The sequence below is a fragment of the Benincasa hispida genome, chromosome 2 (genome assembly GCF_009727055.1).
Source record: "Benincasa hispida cultivar B227 chromosome 2, ASM972705v1, whole genome shotgun sequence".
Taxonomy (NCBI): Eukaryota; Viridiplantae; Streptophyta; class Magnoliopsida; order Cucurbitales; family Cucurbitaceae; genus Benincasa; species Benincasa hispida.
Window position 1 is genome coordinate 5,423,018 of NC_052350.1, and position 20,056 is coordinate 5,443,073.

At 34.6% G+C, this 20,056-nt stretch overlaps 2 protein-coding genes across 5 annotated transcripts; both read right to left on the minus strand.

Moving 5' to 3' along the window:
* Window positions 1-3,540, minus strand: LOC120070652 (putative WEB family protein At4g17210). 3 transcript variants are annotated; one of them, XM_039022482.1, is made up of 4 exons: window positions 3,394-3,540; window positions 2,821-3,043; window positions 2,524-2,642; window positions 1-1,740 (listed from the first exon to the last, which is right to left on the minus strand). In XM_039022482.1, the coding sequence occupies exons 1-4, from the start codon at window positions 3,523-3,525 to the stop codon at window positions 430-432; spliced, it is 1,785 nt and encodes a 594-aa protein (XP_038878410.1). In that variant the 5' UTR covers window positions 3,526-3,540; the 3' UTR covers window positions 1-429. The 3 variants fall into 3 exon arrangements, with proteins under 3 accessions (XP_038878410.1, XP_038878411.1, XP_038878412.1); XM_039022483.1 differs by having other exon boundaries at window positions 2,821-3,136; window positions 3,394-3,519; XM_039022484.1 differs by having other exon boundaries at window positions 2,524-2,647; window positions 2,821-3,136; window positions 3,394-3,514.
* Window positions 3,541-3,994: 454 nt separating this feature from the next.
* On the minus strand, window positions 3,995-18,482 carry LOC120070638 (mitochondrial import inner membrane translocase subunit PAM16 like 2-like). 2 transcript variants are annotated; one of them, XM_039022468.1, is made up of 5 exons: window positions 18,115-18,482; window positions 6,430-6,534; window positions 5,703-5,790; window positions 4,440-4,573; window positions 3,995-4,353 (listed from the first exon to the last, which is right to left on the minus strand). In XM_039022468.1, the coding sequence occupies exons 2-5, from the start codon at window positions 6,430-6,432 to the stop codon at window positions 4,228-4,230; spliced, it is 351 nt and encodes a 116-aa protein (XP_038878396.1). In that variant the 5' UTR covers window positions 6,433-6,534; window positions 18,115-18,482; the 3' UTR covers window positions 3,995-4,227. The 2 variants fall into 2 exon arrangements, with proteins under 2 accessions (XP_038878396.1, XP_038878395.1); XM_039022467.1 differs by having other exon boundaries at window positions 6,430-6,484; window positions 18,115-18,481.
* Window positions 18,483-20,056: the final 1,574 nt, after the last annotated feature.

Here is a 20,056-nt window from a genome sequence, read left to right on the forward strand (position 1 = left end):
TAACAACAAAAAGTAGATAGCTTACTTTGTTGTGTGATGGAATGGGAAAGTGGTAAAGGGAACACAACTTTGTCAAAATAGAAATAGTTATGTTGAATTGTAAAGCCATGAGGTCTCAAGATTCAAACCCATAAAGCAAAGTGATAGATGCACAGCACTATTAAAAGTCTTTGGTGATTGGGAGTGGGACCTTCCCTAAAAAGCAAATTCTCTTATCAAACTAGCCTTTATTTAACATGGACATGTTTGTTATCCATCAATTTACCCAATGGGCCTAAACCGGCCCAGCCCATTGTCCACATTCAGGCCCATGTGGGCTTTGATGATTGAAGTTTTATCAAATAAATCCTATAGGGTATTCATTTTGGTGTATTGGAGGACAATAGTATCAGCTTTTCCAGATATCTATTTGGTTGTATAACTTAGAAACTAAAATTTCAAGTTAAGAACCTTACCTAAAGGCTGATAGACTGTGGAGGTGTCTCCGTACATGGAAGGTTTGAACTTTGGTGGTGGTGGTGGTGCAGATACTTCCTTCATGGCAGCAAGAGCAGCCTTTTTTCTTTGTTTATGCTCTCTCCATTTTCTTAGCTGGTCTTCAATGGCTTCTTTTGCTTTCTCAGCCATTTCAGCTCTAGTGGCAGCCTGTTCTGCACGTGATCTGAACTCCCCAATTCTAATTGTTGCTGCTTCTAGTTCCTTCTTCAACTTTTCCAATTCATCCGTGCACTCAGAACTGATGTGATGGAAAATTTTGTCTGGTGAGAATTTAGAGGTTGAGTCAATATTTTCAATTGATGACTGATATTCCTTTGAAGTAAACGTTAGGGTGACACTGTCATTCCTTCTTTCATTGACTGCAAGGTTCGAATCTCCTTCCATGCTTGTAGAGTTTCTCTCAAAAAGTGGCTTCACTTCGTCCAAGTCCTGAACAGCAAGATGAAGGTCGGATTTTGCACTCTCATCTTTGGCTTCAGTTGCCACTAATGCTGCAACTTTTGACCTTCCTTTATGAAGCTCAGATTTCAGCAATGCAATTTCAACCTGAGCACTAGCTTCTCTATCTCTCATCTCATCCATTTCAAGTTTCATCTTCTCCAACTGGTTTTTAAGTGTTTCGATCTCAAAAGTTTCTTCATTTGCGAAGTTCGCTTCTTTTAATTCATTTTGTTCCATGTCTAATTCGGTTTGTTTGCTCATCTCTTCTAATTGCTTGTGCAACTTAATCACTTTTTCCTTAGCCAGCTCTGGCTCAGCATCTTTTGCTGATAATGCAGCAGACATCTCCTTCTCGGCGCCACAAGCAACAAATTTTGACAAACGAATCACTTTGTTCAGTTCTGAGATGTGTCTTATGAGATCTACGGTCTTTTCCTTTTCCAAGCCACCATTATTTTCTAGCAACTCTACTTTTGTAATACCCTTAGCCCCTGGTTCTCCATAGGCAGAAAGTTCTGTTTCAATGCCAAGAAGCTCACTCTTAGCAACCTGAAGCTGCTCTTGAAAATTGTCAGTCGCCAAGGATTGATCAATCGTTTCATTCTGCTTTGGTTCAAGTTCATCCAGCAGCACTCTAGCTTCCCCAATTTTCAGCAACTCAGAAAGTTTGTTGATGGCTTTCTGTTGTTGTTCCAGCTTGAGAAGAGCCTCCATACAAGCCGCATCCTTTGCTTCAAGTTGAAGCTTGTAATTAGCCAAATCCTTTACCAACTCGTGAAACTCTCTTTCCTTCTCATACCCCTATGATAATTTTTTTTAAGTAAGAACAATAATATTGTCAAAATTAAAATGATAAATGGTCGCCTAGTGCATGGTAAGAGAATGTTTTATGAACCATACTTGCCTAGAATCAATAGAACCTCTATGATGTGAGGTTATCTATCATGAAAATAGATCACTATAATAAACTTAAAAAAAGTAACGAGAGTTTGCCGACATGAACATAACTCGACTAATATAAACTTGTACAATCAATCTCTAGGTCTCAGGTTTGATCCCCCACCCGTATAGTAAAAAAAATAATGATAATAGAAGTTTAAAAAATTGGTTAATACGGTACAAATAAACTAGATCAGTGCATATAAATATAGTATTTTAAAACGTTCTTTTGAGGGTGTGCCTAGGTGCGCCTAGGCTCAAGGTGCAGGTTTGGTGTCTCGTCTTAAAAAAGTGAGGCTCACAAAATAAGGCATGCCTGAGGCACCTTTTGTGAAGTCTCAAGGCTCAAAATCTTAGGTCTTGAGGCTTTTTTATTATTTTAAAAAATAATAATAATTAAAAAATTTCCTTCTTTTTTAACTTAAATAATGAAATTTAGTGAGCTAAATGTAAAATGGTCTTTATTGCACCTTGAGCTTTAGAAAACTTATAAATTTACCAAATAAAAATTAAGTAGAAGCTCAACAATAGAACAAACAAGAACAACCCGTTCTATAGGTGTACTTCCTCGTAAAAAGAGCGACTATCATTGCCATAAGAAAAAATATCTGGTTGATCTAGGAATAAACCACAGAAAAATCTTACATTATTGGCTGTAAGCTTGTGTTTATTCTGATCACCTCTCGCACCAAACAGAGAAATACCGGCTTGTACAGAATCAATAGGTTTCGTATCGATCTCACCCACTCTTTCCATTTCCAGAACTTACCTAATTAAAATGAAATTCAACCTCAAGATTTTAGGAGAACAATTCACAAAAGAAAATTAATAGAGAATCAAAAGCATGAATGAAACGTATAAGAGGAAGCAGAAACAAGCGAAGATCAAAGAGTAGAAATATGTCATGAATTATAATGATAAACGGAAATGAAATAGCAATACCTGGAAGATTGAGAAGCCAAAATGTGAAAGAGGGGAAGTTGAGAAGGAAATAGGAGGGGAGGCAGAGAAGGAAGGTAGATTTGGGAGGATTGTTCATGTTGGTTGATATCGGAGGAAATAGTGATCTCCGTTTGGGATTCGGAGGTACCAAGGCGGCGGGAATCGTCAGAAACGAAGAAGGGAGGAATATTACAGAGGCGTTTCTCCTTTCTTCTTCTTGGCGCTGTCGTAAAGACAAATTGCAGCTTTTATTATACTCACAAACTTTGGGAAATTTAGTGAGGAAAACTTATTCCCTCGTGGGTTAGTGGTCTATCTGCACCCATTACCATATTTTTATTGAAAAAATGTTAAACAGTAATCCAGGGGAAAATATTCTTTTAGAAGAATGAAAAAAAATTATCACCCAATAATTTGTGATTGCGTTACACAGATATAGATGCATCCCATGCACTCAAGTATCTTTTTTCTCAATTAAAATTTATCATGTGTCAAATGTTTTTCTAAAAATGAATTGAACTATTTTTTTCTTACAATGTAATAAAAATGGATGTACATAGGTGAAGTCTAGACCTTGATCGAATGATTTAGAAAATGAGTTGTTTGATCAAGAAGACCACTGAAGTTGGAAGAGTGAAATAAGAAAATGACTCTGATTTTCGATGTGCATTTTTCAAACTTTGGTATTGAATGATTTTCATCCATGGATAGGAAAATAAACAAATTAACAAAAGTTAAGATCATTGATATAGTATTTATATTATATAGATAATATATATTCATAATATACCTAAAAATGATAAGCTTGAAAGAGACGAAAAGAATGAATTTTATTCAAAGAAAGTGTGTAATGACTAAGTGACCGACCTTGGATGCGTATTCAAACTTTGGTATTGAATAATTTTCATTGGCAGATAGAAAAAACAAAAGTAGAATGTCATTGATATAGTTTTTATATATCCATAATATACCCAAAAGAAAATGAACACGCAATAAATCACTTAATTGTAAATGAAATAAAGTAAAATTATTCTTATATACTATATTAATAATATTGCTACTAAACATATATACAATCAATGACATAACCTATCATTAACAGAACTTAATTTGTGGTTAGATCTGTATCATTGATACAACCTCAATTAGTGATATATTCAAATTAAAGTTAAAATTTTGCCTTCAATTGAGCTACTTATTATTTTGTATAAAGTTGTCATATATGCAATTGCCTAAATGATAATTTAGGTATTACCTTCAAGAACCACTAACTAGCTTAAATTATAAGGGAAATGGTATGTAAACATAGACTGACGTCGATTTCATCATTCATGTTGGCCATCACCAAATTCAAAAATTATACAAAATCAGTAAAATGTGCAAAACACAACACATTCCTCAAGACGCTCAGCTAGGGGCATCTTGACCTTTGCTCTGATAGATTGTTTCTAATCGTTCCTTGGCTCTGTGAACTTTTGACTGAAGATAAAAGCTTCCAGTTTGAGCATTCCTTTCAAACAAAGCATCATATTTCTGCACAAATAGGAAGGTTTGTCAAAAACCTATTCATAATATATAAATGACCAGAAATATTATAGTGAAAATCAATGGATTTTGACCTTCATAACTTCCTCCCATGGCATTTCCTCGGTGACGCCGAGAATCTGCCTGGCTTCTTGCTCCGTCATCACTTTGCTTGTTCTGCGAACAGTGTTTTGTATTGTTTCTTGAGCAACACCGGACTTTGCAGCATCTGCAACACATAAAAGAAACTTGATATTGAGTATATCTATAACTACCCACGTCAAATTCTCCCACATTAAGTAAAGGCTTGGAGAAAGTATCTTCTTAGTCCGTAGGTTTCAAGTCTAATTTCTATTTGGTTTGTAGGATTCAAAAAGTCACTCTTTTAGTTCGAGTTTAGCATTTGGTTTCAATTTAGTCCTTAATTTTCAAAATGTTATAATTTTACCATTGAAGTTAAAAGTGTAGATCTTGAAACCTAGGGACAAATTGAAACAAAACTCAAATCTCGAGGGTAAAATTATATCATTTTGAAACCTAGGGACTAAATTGAAATCAAACTCAAAATTTAAGAACTAAAATTATAACATTTTGAAATTTAGGGATCAAATGAAAATTTTCCCCCAAACAAAATTTGTCCAAGTGGAAATTTAGGGATCAAGAAGGTAATTTTGCCAAAAAAAAAACTTTGTATAAACAACCAAATTTGTCCAAACTAATAAAGTACATGTCCAATAAAAGCATTTTGTCCAAAGATCTTGAAGATATTGTTCAGCCTTTTAAGGGTGCCCAGAGGTTGGAAGTGCTTGTCATACAGGTCATGAACACTCAAAAAGGTTTTGTATCTATTTGTCAACAAAAAGACTAATAATTATAATCTATGCGCAATATAAAACTTAGCTTTTATTTGCAAAACGCTTGACAATGTCGCAGGCTAGAAAAATAACAAAGTTCTTTTGACCACTTGTCGAAAATCTAAGAATAGATTATTCAGGCTTTCAAAGATGAGGAAGGATGTAAAGATAGAAATTCAGGATGTCAACATTCCCCAAGTACATTAAGAAAAAAAAAAAGCTTTGATACCAATTTCAATCATCTGAAAGCAGAATAAAACTATGCGCATAAAGAACTTTGTTGTCATTGGCAAAATGCTTGTTCATCCCAAGCTCACATGTACATTATAGCTTCTAATAGTTCAATGTGAAAGTTTCTTTTGTTCTATATATCAAGTTCCCATCAACCCCGCCAAAAAGATTTTACTCCAATAACCATGATATTGACGACAAATTGGCCAACTTCCGATAGGACCTAGTAGAAAGAAGGAAAAAAAAATGGTGGAATAAAAAGTGTGCACTTACTTGCAATGGCTTGACGATAGGCTTGAACAAAAGCCCTTGCAAGTATCCCAGAGCCCATAACAATTAAATTGGCAAGAATTTTTGCAGCCTGTCCAATACATACAAGCAAAGAGGCTCTCTTATATGAAGTTCTTAAACTGAATAAGACAATTTAAAAATTATGCAATAACTACTCTCCTCTATCAAAACTAAAGACATTGACATAGCAGAAATAAATACACCAGTTCTAATTAGATGGCACTGATTTGATGGGTAAAAAAACAATGTACAGTCGAAGAAAAGATAACATGACACAAGTGATACACAAATACATTTCAAATATGCTTAAGTTGAAACGCTTTAGAAAGCGGGATGACAAGAAAGGTCAGCATTATTTCACAAAATATCTAGAACAGACACAAAGAGGAGGGGAAAAAAGGGAAAAAGGAAAATGGGATGTAATATGAGGAAAATATCTACAAGACTTGTGTCTCTCTCGTCTTTTCCCTGGCCAAAACTTCGGCCAGAGAAAAATTGGAAACGAAATGAAAACTATGAATTAAACCCCATAATCTATAATCAATGTGGAAACAAATTACCTAATGGATGAGATAGAAACATAATAATTCAAATAAAATTAACATAAATGAAGTTTAGACATCTGCTCTTGATTCCATATTTATTTCTCATTATCTTAGAAATCAATCCTCCATCAAGTCAGAAGGAGAGAAAGAAAGAAGAGAGATACCATGATTAATTGGCTGGCCTTGAGAACAGGTCCTGAATCGTAAAAGCCGCTAGAGCTGCAAAATCAATCAAAGCAGCTATTTAGCTGTTAGGTTTCTTGTAAACCCTACAAACAAAAAAAGAAAAACAAGAATCTAAGAACAGGGGCATACCCAACCCCATCTTAAATATATTTCTGATAAACAAAATAACAAGCAAACAACAGAGTTCCAAGCTCATTAATGCAAGGAAATAAGAACAAAGCAATAACAAACAGAAAATTATTCAGCTCCTTCGAGAGTGCAAAAAATACTCTCAAATTCCTCAGCCTTCAGCCAAATTATTCACACCCTTCACTATGCCTCCAAACCCCTACATAAAACCTCTCTCTGGTACCCACACAAAAATGTAACTAACTATACTCTTCCTCAGCCCAAAAGAAATTGTGAATTCTCCTTCTTACCCCTTACCCCCACGTGTGGATAATTGGGGGGCTCACAATACCCACCGTTTCTAGATTCACCTTGCCCTCAAGGTGAAGATCAGTAAATTGTTGCTTCATAAAATCCGAGGCCTTCTAAGTAGCTTCACTATCAAGATGTTTTGGTCATTTGATCAACCATTCTTTCTTAACCACTCCCGTCGGTAACACCAGTCATTCATTCAATTAGAAATGTTGATTAACAATCGACCATAATAGCCGTTAATTACTTAAATGTGAGACCATGTGAGTACAACAGGAAATTAGTTTGTTCAGTAGTTTGTTATTAGATTGTTTTTTCTGTTTTACTTTTCACATCTTTCTCATGTATTGACATCTGGCTATTTATAGCTTGTTTCCCTTAGTGAGAATTTTGAGGCAATTTAGTTTACACTCAAGTGCAATATGGTATCAGAAGTATTTTTCATTTCTCTCTCTTGAATGTTGTCCACGAAATTTCTTCGAAATTTCCCATGGTTGCTACAAGACTTGGATTGACGTTTTCATCCTCGTCCTCTTAATCTTCTTCTTCTACTGCTTTACCTCAATCTGTGGTAGATCAGTATGCTAATCCCTATTTTCTTCACCAATCGGACAGCAAAAATCTTGTTCTCTTCTCTGATTTGCTTACCGAGTCAAATTACACTACCTGAAGCAATGCTACGATCCTAGCGCTCACGGTCAAGAACAAATTAGGGTTCGTGAACACGTTGTTGAAACCTTATGGAGAGTTGTTGAATTTGTGGATCATATGCAACAATGTTGTTACCGTATGGATTCTTAATTCCATATTGAAAGAAATCGCTGCTAGTGTCAATTTCTTGGATTCAACCAAAAATATTTGGATCGATCTGCAACAACGATATCAACGCAAGAATCATCCTCGAAGCTATCAACTTCAATGTGAGTGTCTAATTTGGCCCAAGATAAGTCCTCTGTCACTACCTATTTTGTGAAGTTGAAGACAATTTGGAACGAACTTGCATCTTATCGTCCGATTTGTAATTGCGATCGTTGTACATGCGGTGGTGTTTTAGCCTTTATCATGGGTTTAAATGACTCTTTTCTCTCAGATTCACACTCAACTACTTATGGAGCCTGAGCTGACTATTCAATGCGCATCATTTTCTACTGCTGCTCCCCTCGCTACACTGACGATAAAGAATTCTTCAAATTCTAATCAACTTTGGTTTGTCACAGAAAAATGAACGACTAAGTGCACTCATTGTGGCTCCAAACTGTGGATCATTGTTACAAAGTTCATGGCTATCCTTCGAGATATCGCACCAAATCGAATTCTAGAAAAACAGAGGCTTCGAACAGTGAATTCTTCCTCGGCAATTTCACTTGTTGATTCCTTGCACACTTTGACTTCTGAACAGTGACAAGGACTCCTTGCTTTTCTTTAAACTCTTGACACAGCTTAAACTTCTAAGGCCTCATCTACTGCTCACGTTGCAGATACTGTTCACTATGTCTCTTTTCCTTCTCATTCATGGTTGTTAGATTCTGGTGCATCTGCTCATATTAGTTACCAGCGGGATTTATTTGTCAATATGAAGCCAGTTAGTGGTGTTTATGTCACTTTATCTGATCAGACACGAATTGTTGTTGAATATGTTGGGGATGTCAAACTTACATCCAGATTACTGTTGTGTGATGTTCTATTCATCCTTACATTCACTTTCCATTTGGTTTCTGTGAGTGTGTTGCTTACTGATCAGTCTCTTGTTATTAAACTTGCTGGTGATTCGTATTTAATTCAGGACAAGTTCTCCTCCAAAACGATTGGGCAGACTGACCTTTGGCAGGGAGTGTATGTTTTGAAGAGTTCCTTGCTTTATTCACCTACTGTTTGTTCTGTATTACCTGTTGTTTGCCAACTTGTTTCTGTTAATGTTTGGCATGATAGACTTGGACATCCTTCTTTTAAGCATCTGTTAATGTTTGGCATGTTTTACATTTTCTTCCCCCCACACATCCACCGTGTTGCATTTGTCCCCTCACTAAACAGCATCGTTTAGAATTTCATTCGAAAAATAACATGGCAGATTTTGCTTTTGATTTGATACACTGATATTTAGGGACCCTATCAAGCACCAACTCATGTCGGTTTTCGCTATTTTATTACTCTTGTGGATGATTTTTCAAGATATACGTGGATTTATTTGATGAAACATAAAGCAGAAGCCTTGTCTATTATACCACGTTTTTCTGCCATTGTTGAAACACAGTACGGTGTCTGCATGAAAAAATTTAGATCCGACAATGCTCCTGAGCTTGCTTTCAAAGAATTTTTTTCTTTTTAAAGGAGTACTGCATCAGATTTCATGTGTGGCTCGTCCTGAACAGAATTCTGTCGTAGAACGTAAGCATCAGCACTTACTCTATGTTGCTCCTTCTTTGTTGTTTCAGTCTCATGTAGATCCAATTTTGGGGAGAATGTGTTTTGACTGCTTCTTTCCTTATTAATCATCTTCCATCTCCTTTATTGAAGTGGACAACTCCTTTTTATCAGTTGAATGGGAAACAAGCTGACTATTCTAATACAAAGGTTTTTGGCAGCCTCTGCCTTGCTTCTACCTTACAGGCTAATCGATAGAAATTTCTTGGTTATCCTCCAGCAATAAAGGGCTATCGTCTTTATGATATTGAACACAAGAAGATCTTTATCTCTGGAGATGTTATATTTCATGAGCACATATTACCTTTTCATACTGTCATTGAACAGGATGTTCTTGATTCATTTCCAGTAGGGGTGTTCAAAAGAACCGAACAACCCAACCCAACCCACTGGTTTGGGTTGGTTCTAAAATAAAAATGGTTTGGTTTGGGTTTTTGTTAATGAACCCAAGCAGGTCGGTTCGAATCGTGGGTTCAGAGGGCAAATTTTGGTTTGAACCGAACCGATCCAATTAGCTAGCCCAACCCATTTACATTTTTTTAGGGTTTCCGTTTCTTCACCATCAATGCACAATAGGTCGACACGATGCCTTTAGGGATTCGTGTTTGGCTTTTTGGATTTTTTGGAACGTCTACATCTTCATTCTCCGTCTTCTCTTCACAGTCGTTCATCGTGGCTTCCGATCTTCTGTCGCTTCACATCGTCTGGCGTCTCTTCTTCCATCGCCTCCATTCTCAATCTTCCATCTCAGTTGCTTCCATCGTCTGGCGTCTTCTTCTTCACCATCGTGTTTCTTCACAATCGTTTCTTCACCGTCGGTTCATTCTCCACCGTCACCTTCACATTGTAGTCAGTCAATCACGCCGGTTCATTCTCTACCATCACCTTCATGTTACGTCATTTCTTTGCCTTCACACCAACACCGGTTAGCCATTCAACTCCCTTTTTCTTCTTTTTGTTTTTATATATTTATTTGTCACTGGTTCACGATTCACCCAAGCTCAAAAGCTTTTTTGTTTTTCTTTATTTGTTAATATTGTAGATGGAAAACAGTGAGTTGATCGACAATGAATCACCACCTATAGATATTCCAGATGCATGTTCTAAACCATTGACAATGACAGTCATTGGCAAGAGGAAACCAACTAGGCCATCATCTTCAGTGTGGGATCACTTTACAAAGATGGAAAAGTCTAACATTGAAGGTTTAAGATGCAAATATAAATATTGCGATAAAGATTATGCTTGCAACACTTCTTCATGTGGAACTAGTACCTTATGGAAGCATTTGAGAAAACAATACAAAAATTATTCATTCAGAGAGCAACCTAAAGGGCAAACCATACTAAAGTTTCAACCGAATGAAACTGATGTTAAAGATGATATCAATATGAATTTTCTGTCTACTGCCTTTAGTCAACAAAGAGTTAGAAATGCATGTGCTAAGATGCTAGTATTGTCTGAGATACCATTTAGATTTGTAGAGACAAAGGGGTTTAAAGAACTTTGTAATGCTACATGTCCTAAGTTTGATATTCCTTCAAAAATCACAATTGCTAGGGATATTTATCAGGTGTATGCGGATGAAAAAAAATTGTTGAAATCACTGAATAAATACTCCAATTTACTATGGATTAATGGAGTAAAAGCAGTGCTGGTTGAAATCTGGTTTGAAAGAAATCAAAGAGTGTTCAATGGGATTGAAACTCCTTGGTATAATCGCTTTGAGGCAGCAAAGCTCAATGCCTCACTTTGGTGCTTCCTTTCTAATTGCTTTGAAGCCTACTCCGTGCAAGACATAAGTTTAAATTGACAATCTTTTTGTCAATTGGAAGATTAACCGAAGCATCAAAAATAGAGACAGCAGCTTCGCTTTCTTTAGTACTCTTATTTGTTTTAGCTTCTTGATGTATTTTAGATTTTTATAGCCTAGTTCTATATTTTGTTCGGCTGCAACTTTCAGCTTGTATTGTTTCATTAGACTTCTCTTATTTTAGCCATTGTTAGCTTTCTCTATTTGTTGGATATGATGAGGGTGTTATGGGGGTGTCAACCTAATTGAGATGTGCGGGTGCACCTACTGATCCTATGGTTTCCTGATTGATTTCCTTGTATTTGCCTTTATTATCAAAGTACTCATCTCTTGTACTAATTATATTGTTTAATAAAGGTTGTTTCCTTTTTCAAAAAAAAAAAAAAAAAAAACTTTAATCAAAAGTGATCAAAGAGTGAGCCTAACAATAGATACTTTGACTTCCTTACAGAACATCAATTGCATGGTTCTTACAGCACATTTTGTTGATCCTGAATGGAATTTACAGAAAACAATATTGAATTTTTGCCAGTGCCTAATTATAAGGGAGAGACAATTTGTAAAGTAATTGATGTTGTTTATTGGATTGGGGTATTAATAAAGTTTTTTTCAATTACTATTGATAATGCAACTTCAAATGATTCGACAATCTCATATATGAAGAGAAAACTAAAGATTTGGAAGTCTTTTATTTTAGATGGTGAACTATTGCATATGAGATGTTGTGCTCATATTATGAACTTGATTGTCAATGAGGGATTGAAAGAATTGCATGATTTGATGGCTAGTGTGCGAAATCTTGTAAGATTGTTAGATCTCCTCCTGAGCGATTTAAAAAAAAAAATTAGAGTGTGTTGGACATGAAAAGATTGAATCTAAAGCCTTTGTTTTGTCTGAATGTGTCTATAAGATGGGATTCAACATATTTTATGCTTGATCATGCTTTAAAATTTGAAAAGGCTTTTAAATGCTTAGAAGAAGAGGATGGAGATCTTGTACATCACTTTACTGAAGATGAGAATGGAAAGAAAAGAAAGAGGCCACCAACCTTAGCCGATTGGAACCATGTTAGAACATTTGTCAAATTTTTGAATTCTATGATCTGACATTGAAGGTTAGTGGCTCAACTTATGTCATTTCTAATACATTCTTTCATGAACTTTGTAGGATTCAACGACGTTTAATAGGTTGGAGCCAAAATGTAAATAGTGTGATATATACTGCGGCTTCCAATATGAGAATGAAATTTGATAAGTATTGGGGATCTTTTGACAAGATGAACAAAGTGTTGTTTCTAGTTATTGTGCTTGATCCACGATATAAGTTGGATTATGTGTCCTTTTGTTTCATAAGTATCTATGGGGATGGAATTGTTAGAACAATGACTGATGAGGTGAAAGTTAGTTTGATACAATTGTATGAGTTTAATAAGACAGGTGATTTAAGTGGTTATGCTTTTGAACAACCATGTCACATAGTTAGAAATAAGTGAGAATTGCGATGACATCGAAATGGATTTACAATCAGAATACAAACGAAAAAGAAAAGAGAAAATTTTGAATGAAATAAGAAATAATGTAGAGAGATATTTGTCAAAACCTAATGAGGATCTGACCGAAAATTGACATTTTGAATTGGTGGAAATCAAATGCTCCCAAATACAAAGTTTTATCACAAGTTGCTCGAGATGTCTTAGTCGTACCAGTGTCAACAGTTGCTTTTGAATCAACATTTAGTACAGGAGGTAGAATAGTTGATTCTTTTAGAAGTTCTTTAAGTCCTAAGATGTTGGAGGCTTTAATAGGTACACAAAATTGGCTACGTAAGAAGCTGATGTTATTAGATCTTACTCCATAAATTGAAGAATAGGAAACTTGTGATCAAGTTTTATCAGGTATATAGTGTTACCTTTTATATATTTACTCTATATTAATATATTGAAATTGTGATAACATTCTTGTATAATTAATTTTTAAAATCTTGTTTAGGGTTCAAGGAGCAATGTAAGATTACCGACGAGGGGTTTGGAAAATTATGAGAAAGTTTCTCAGAGAAACACTCAAATTTTGTGGTAAGTGATCAATAAAAAAATTACAAAAACTTTGATAATACTCTAATATTTTCATACATACACAGGATCATGAATGGATCGTTGAAGACTATTGGTTGCTATCAAAAATTCAATGGATTGCTCTTTTTAATGGATTTTATGGACACTACAGTCGTATTTATGGATTTTGAAGACTTTTGTAGATATTATAGTCTTGCTTATAGATTTTTTAGGCACTTGAGAACATTGTTGTCTTTATTGTGAATTTTGTAAACATTATAATCTTTCTTGTGAATTTTGGAGACTCGTTTTGTTCTTGTAGGTTTTGGATATTGTTATTGTGGAATCTTATGTTTTAGCATTTTTAATTTGATTCCATGTATGTTTCTTTTATTTCAATGAATATTATGTAGTTGCTTCATAACTTTGAACATTATTAGGTCATTTAACATTTTCCATATGAGGTAATGAGTAAAGAACTAAGGTCCTTTCAAGCTTTTTTCAAAGAGAACCGATGGAACCGAACCAACCCAACCCATTTTTTACGAGTTGGTTTGGTTTGAGTTCATAATTTAACAAGGATTAATTTGGGTTAGAAAAATACACAAACCGAAGCATAGGATTAGGCCTAAAATATCCTAAACCCAACCCAACCCACAGACACATCTAATTTCCATACTTCGTTTTACCTGAGTTTGGGTACAAAGACGGTGTTTTTAAATGCCCAAGGCGCAATGGCTCTCTGGAGCCTAGGCACAAGGCGCACAAAAAGAAGCAGGCTTTTTTTTTGTGAGGTGCACTATATATAAAAATATTACATTACAAAGAGAAAGCATATTTGAAGTGGAAATATGGAAGGGAAAAAAAAAGACTCCAAACACAAGAAATTTTGCATTTAGGCTTAGTAAACTTGATTCTTTTAGTTAATAAACAATGAAAACCCTTAAATATTACTGTTTCTTTAAAAATAATAAAGAAGCCTCAAGGCCTAGGGCTTTGAGCCTTGGGGCTTCACAAAAGGCGCGCGCCTTATTTTGTGAGCCTCACCTTTCCAAGCAAGCCGCCAAACCTGTGCCTTAGGCCTAGGCATGCGCCCGAGAGGGCTTTTTAAAACATCGTACACAGGTATGTCGTCTCTATCACTCAACATGATGTTGACAATGATGTTCTAATAACTCCTAAGTCTCAACATGACATACCTTTAAGTTCATCTGCTAATAACAATGATGCTTCTCTTAATCCTGAGTCTAGCATGATGACGTAGCTATTTGACAATGATGTCTCTTCTAAGTCTCGGCATGATAATTTTGTTCTTGTCAGATGTTCCTCCTAAGTCTCAACAAAATGTTCTTCAAGCTCATAATGATGATATCCTGTAAGGGTGTTCAAATGACCAGAACAACCCAGACTATTCAACCCAAACTATAAGGGTTGGATTGGGTTAATTTTGTTTTTAGGTTGGGTCGGGTTGAATATTTCTATTTTTTCTTAGGGTCGGGGGTTCTAGGGTTGAATAAAAAAATGTGGGTTGACCCAACCCAAATTACATATATATTAATAAAATTATATATTTCTTTTAGAACTAATGAATTTTTTAATTCTTTATGTTTTTTTGGTCTTTTTAAATATAAAAAATATTTAAAAATATTTACACTTTATAGCAAAAAGTTCCAAAAGTACAAGCACTTTTAGAACTTTTTGCTACAAAGTGTAAATATTTTTGGGATTTTTCTATTTATAAGAATCTCCCTTTTTCTTTTAAGAATGTTTTTGTATAAAGTTTGTAAGATATTTGGTATGTAAGAATTTAGTTTCATGAGATTTTAGTTATCAGATGTGTTGTAGTTAAATTTAAATATTTTAAATTAAGAATAAAATTAATATTAACCCGACAACACAACCAAACTCAACCCAACCCAAATTTTGAAGGTTGGGTTGAGTTGGAGCCCATGTTTGGGTTTGGTCCAAAATAATGTCACAAAGGTTGGGTTGGGTAGGAGATCATGTTTGGGTCATTTGGGTTGCCAACTTGACCAACTCAAATTTTCAGGTTGGTCCAAAAAAAAAATGCCACAATCCAACCCAACCAAACACATATATATACCCCTAATATCCTGAATGAGCATTCTGTTTTACCATTATCTCATAATGATGCTTCACTAAATGAGACTCATGTTCACACTGAACCCCTCTAGAGGTCATCTCGTGTTTCCAAGATGCCTTCTTATTTGCGGGACTATCATTGTAGCATGTTACATTCTGTACCATTACTATCTACATCAACCAAATATCCTTTGGATCAAATTGTGGCATATGACAGATTATCATCTAATCATAAACATTTTTTGCTCAATGTGTCTTCTGTTTATGAACCACAATTTTATCATCAGGTTGCTCCCTTCCCTCATGGACAAAATGCTATGAAAGATGAGTTATAAGCTTTGGAAGTCAATCATACTAGTCAGTGGTTCCTCTTCCCATTGGCAAACATTCTATAGGCTGCAAATGGATTTATAAAGTGAAACATAAGCCCGATGGAACTGTGGAACGTTATAAGGCGTAGCTAGTTGCAAAAGGTTATACACAACAGGAGGGCAAAGTTAGTCACCACTGAGGTACTCCTCTCTATTGCCACATCTTCACCTTGGTCGTTGATTCAACTAGATGTAAGTAATGCTTTCTTGCATGGTGACTTATATGAAGAAGTCTATATGAACTTGCCTTTTGGGTACAAACATGAAGTTGTTAGTCAAAAGGGGGAGTGTCTTGTTTGCAAACTTCATAAGTCAACTTATGGTCTTAAACAAACATCCAGACAGTGGTTTGATAAGTTTTCTCACGTTTTGCCGAAACTTGGTTTTTTTATCAATCTAAATCTGATTACTCATTGTTTACTCGTGGGAAAAATTCGAGCTTTGTGGCTTTGTTAGTCTATGTTGACGATATTATAATTACCGGTGCATCTTTGTCTCTGATTGATTCTTTATAAGCTGATCTAAATGATGTTTTCAAGCTGAAAGATCTTGGCCCTTTGAAGTATTTTCTTGGTTTGGAGCTTGCTTGCTCTACTAAGGGCATCTTGTAAAGTCAACGAAACTATACTCTTCAATTACTTGAAGACACTGGCTTTCTATCTTTTAAACCAAATTATGTTCCTCTTGATCCACATCTCAAGTTAAAAACAGATGATGTTGAGGCTTTACAAGATCTTCCTGTATATTGGTGACTCATTGGTCCTTTGTTTTATCTTACTATTTCTTGTCCAGACATAGCTTTTGTAGTTCACAAATTAAGTCAATATGTTGCTCAACCAAGGAGTGCCCACTTGTGTGTTGTCCATTCTTTGATACGTTACCTTAAAGGCTCTCCTGGCCAAGGCATTTTTTTTCAACTTCTTCTTCATTTCAGCTTAAAGCATTTTCTAATGCAGATTGGGGTTCATTCCTTGAATCAAGAAAGTCCAGGACTGGTTTTTGCGTGTTCCTTGGTGATTCTCTTACCTCTTGGAAAGCTAAGAAGCAAACGGTTGTGTCTCGTTCTTCCACATAAGCTAAATACCGTGCCTTGGTTGCTGTTACAAGTGAACTAACTTGGCTAAAGCAGTTGCTTAATGAGTTGCATATTGTCTCTCCCTCTCCTACCTTGGTGTTTTGTGATAACACCTCTGCTATTCATATTGCTTCAAATCCAATCTTCCATGAACGGATGAAGCATATTGAAGTGGACTACCATTTTGTTCGAGATAAAGTTGTTCGGGGCAAGATCAAACTTCTTCCAACCCATTCTTTATGCAATTGGCAGATATATTCACTAAGGCCTTGCCTTTCATTTCTCATTTTGTTGTCCAAGATGGGCATTTTGTACATTTTTACACATTCAAATCCTCCATCTTTAGGGGAGTATTAAGGAAATTAGTTTGTTAAGTAGTTTGTTATTAGATAGTTATTCTGTTTTACTTTTCACGTCTTTCTCGTGTATTGACATCTGGCTATTTATAGTTTGTTTCCCTTAACGAGAATTTTGAGGCAAGTTTAATTTACACTCAAGTGAAAGACACATGAATGTTCATTCCAAGAAATGCAAACCACAAAAATGTGTTCTAACAAATAAGATATAGTCAGTCAATTTGTCATCAATTCCAATTTAACTACTACAAAAATAAGCATATAATCCCCAAAAGTTAATTTTTCACATTCGAACAGCCTTTATCGAATCAATCAAAATCTTTCATAAATACTTGAAACAAAACATATAGTTTCAAATAGCAATTTCAGCAGAAGCATTTCATCAAATCAAATCATTCAAACCTTTCGGTAAGTTTTAGAAGTAACAAAGTACTTGCAATTTGAGATCAGACAAAATACTTCCAATTCACATTCAAAATAGTAATATACTTTCATTTGATCAATTAAACTAAAAATATGCAAAACACTTTTAAGTCGATCCTCAAACCACATAAAGCATACTTTCAAACATTTATCAAATCACAATAGTCAAAACTTCTATATCAAAATGTATATCGTGGAAGGGATCTGGAAACTACTTGATCAACAATCCTACAATAAAATCACTTTTTTTAACAAATATCAATTTCCTCAGTCTAAACAATTAAGACAGAGGTTGGAAATTATAACTCAATTCAAAAACCTTAATCAACGTTGAGAGAGCGTTCAAGATGGATAATCTTACCCAAAATCAACCATAGAGCTTAACTGATCGATCCAAGTTAGTTCAAAACTACAAACAACACGCTTTCGCGGGTAAAAAAAGAAAAATAAACTAATCTAATACACTTTAATCAAGTGTGAACCGGCTCAAGCGCGTTAATATTTATGGAACCTTAATCAAAAAAACTCCGAAACTGATTCAAACACAAGAACAGATGAGCTCCTAGCGTTCAGAATAACATTCGAACACTTCAATTCAATTAGAAAAGGAAGTTAAAGGAACAATCCTTACCGAAAAGGCTCCGGTCCTTGTTGGTTGGTGTTAGAAAACGTCCGAATTTGTTGGTTGTGGGTAAAATGACTAGAGATCAATCGGAGTGTCGGACGACGTCGAAGCTTGTCGAAACGGAGATAAACGATGCTGCCAAGGCCTGGGCAAAGCCGTTCGAAGTCGTGCTCACGTGGGTGAGGTCGTGAAAAGATGAGCCGCCGGAGTCTGTCGGACGTCGATGCTGTCGTCGGAGGCTCGCTGCTCGTGGTCAGTGATCGCCGGAGAACGAGATTGAGCAAGTGGGCGGCGGCACCAAGGGGAAAGAGGAAGAGGGTAACCTCTCTAGAGTTTTTCCCTTTTTTCCGCTTTTCTATTTTGTTTTTCCTTTTTTTTTTTTTTTTTTTTTTTTTTTTTTTTTTTGCCCTTTTCGCTCTTTTGTGACCTCACAGATGGAACAAATTTCTTTTCCACAAGATCTGTGGATTCTCGAACATAAGAATTTGATAATTAATTACAATTTTACAATCCAACATTTTGAGAATTCAAATATTTTATTTTAATTTACTTTAAATCTACTCACCCAAAATAGATTAAAATAATATTCCAAATAACTCAATTAAGTCTAAAAATTAACTTTAATTAACCATTCAATTTAATCTATTTTTATCTAAATTACTTAATTAATTAAATCCAAAATAAACTTCATTTGACAAAAATTAACTTCAGCTTATTAAACTAGGATATGTAATATCCTGCACCCTATTTTATTTTAAAAAGTTAGGAGTTAAAACTACATGGATTGCACGTGTTACATAAGGTTAAAAATGAAATGCACTCGTATATGTAGGGAATTTTTTCCACCAAAATTTTAATATTTTTTATCTATTTAGATTTTTATATTAAGAGAACCGGCAGATTAATAGTATTTACATTTATAATTAGAAAACTTTAAAATAAAGTTAAACTATTTTTATTAGAATTACAAACTTACTTCTAACATATCTATAATTACTATTCATATTTAAAAATAATAATAATAAATAAATAAAAAGATCATTATTTTCAAATACTATTCCATCTAGATCTCAATCTAAAAATTAATTTAAACATCAAACTCGATCTCATAATAAAAAGTTAATTAAATAAATATGGATGTTTGTTGAAAAAAACATATAAGGTTATAAAGTTTAACAAGATGTGGGGAAAAAAAACAAACATGTGCACTACAAATAAGAAAGATTAGTAAAATGTCTACCTATAGAAATGTTATATGGATAGTAGTATCACAAAAAATTAGAAAATATAGAACCTGGTATACCGAAAAGAATCTGAGGCCAACGACTTCATGTTGTCTCCTTATGACGATTTTACTCACCATAGTGCCTGATTTTCATGAGTAATTGTTTCCTAGGATAGAACACGTCCACAAGATCCAACGAACTATATTTTGTGGAAATAAATCGAACTTGCACAAATTTATAAGAGGGGAGAAAAGTTTTGGGAGAGAAAAATGTTTATGGAAAAAGTTGATAAAAGCAATTTGAAGAAGAGGCATATTGATAGATATAATTCATGGTCGTTCGAATAGTAATGTCTCTTATTCAAGTTGGTTATTTTCAAAAGAACATGTTCATTCATGAAATAATACAACTCTACATGAAAGTTCACTACCATTTATTTTAATAAGAAATACAAAAAATAATAAAATAAAGTTGTCAACTAAACATTAAAAAAAAAGAAGAAGAAGAAAAAAACAAAAACAAAACTTCAATATAGTTCTATTGAGTTGTAAAAACATGTTGTTATTAAAATAAAATGGATAAAGATGGTAGAATAAAACCAAATATTATAAGAGATATCTTAGAAAATTGATAGCATAATTTAATCACGATTTAAAAAAAATAAATCTAAAAAAAGTAGTGAGACCGAGATTACAAAATTAAAACCAAAAGAAAATGAAGGA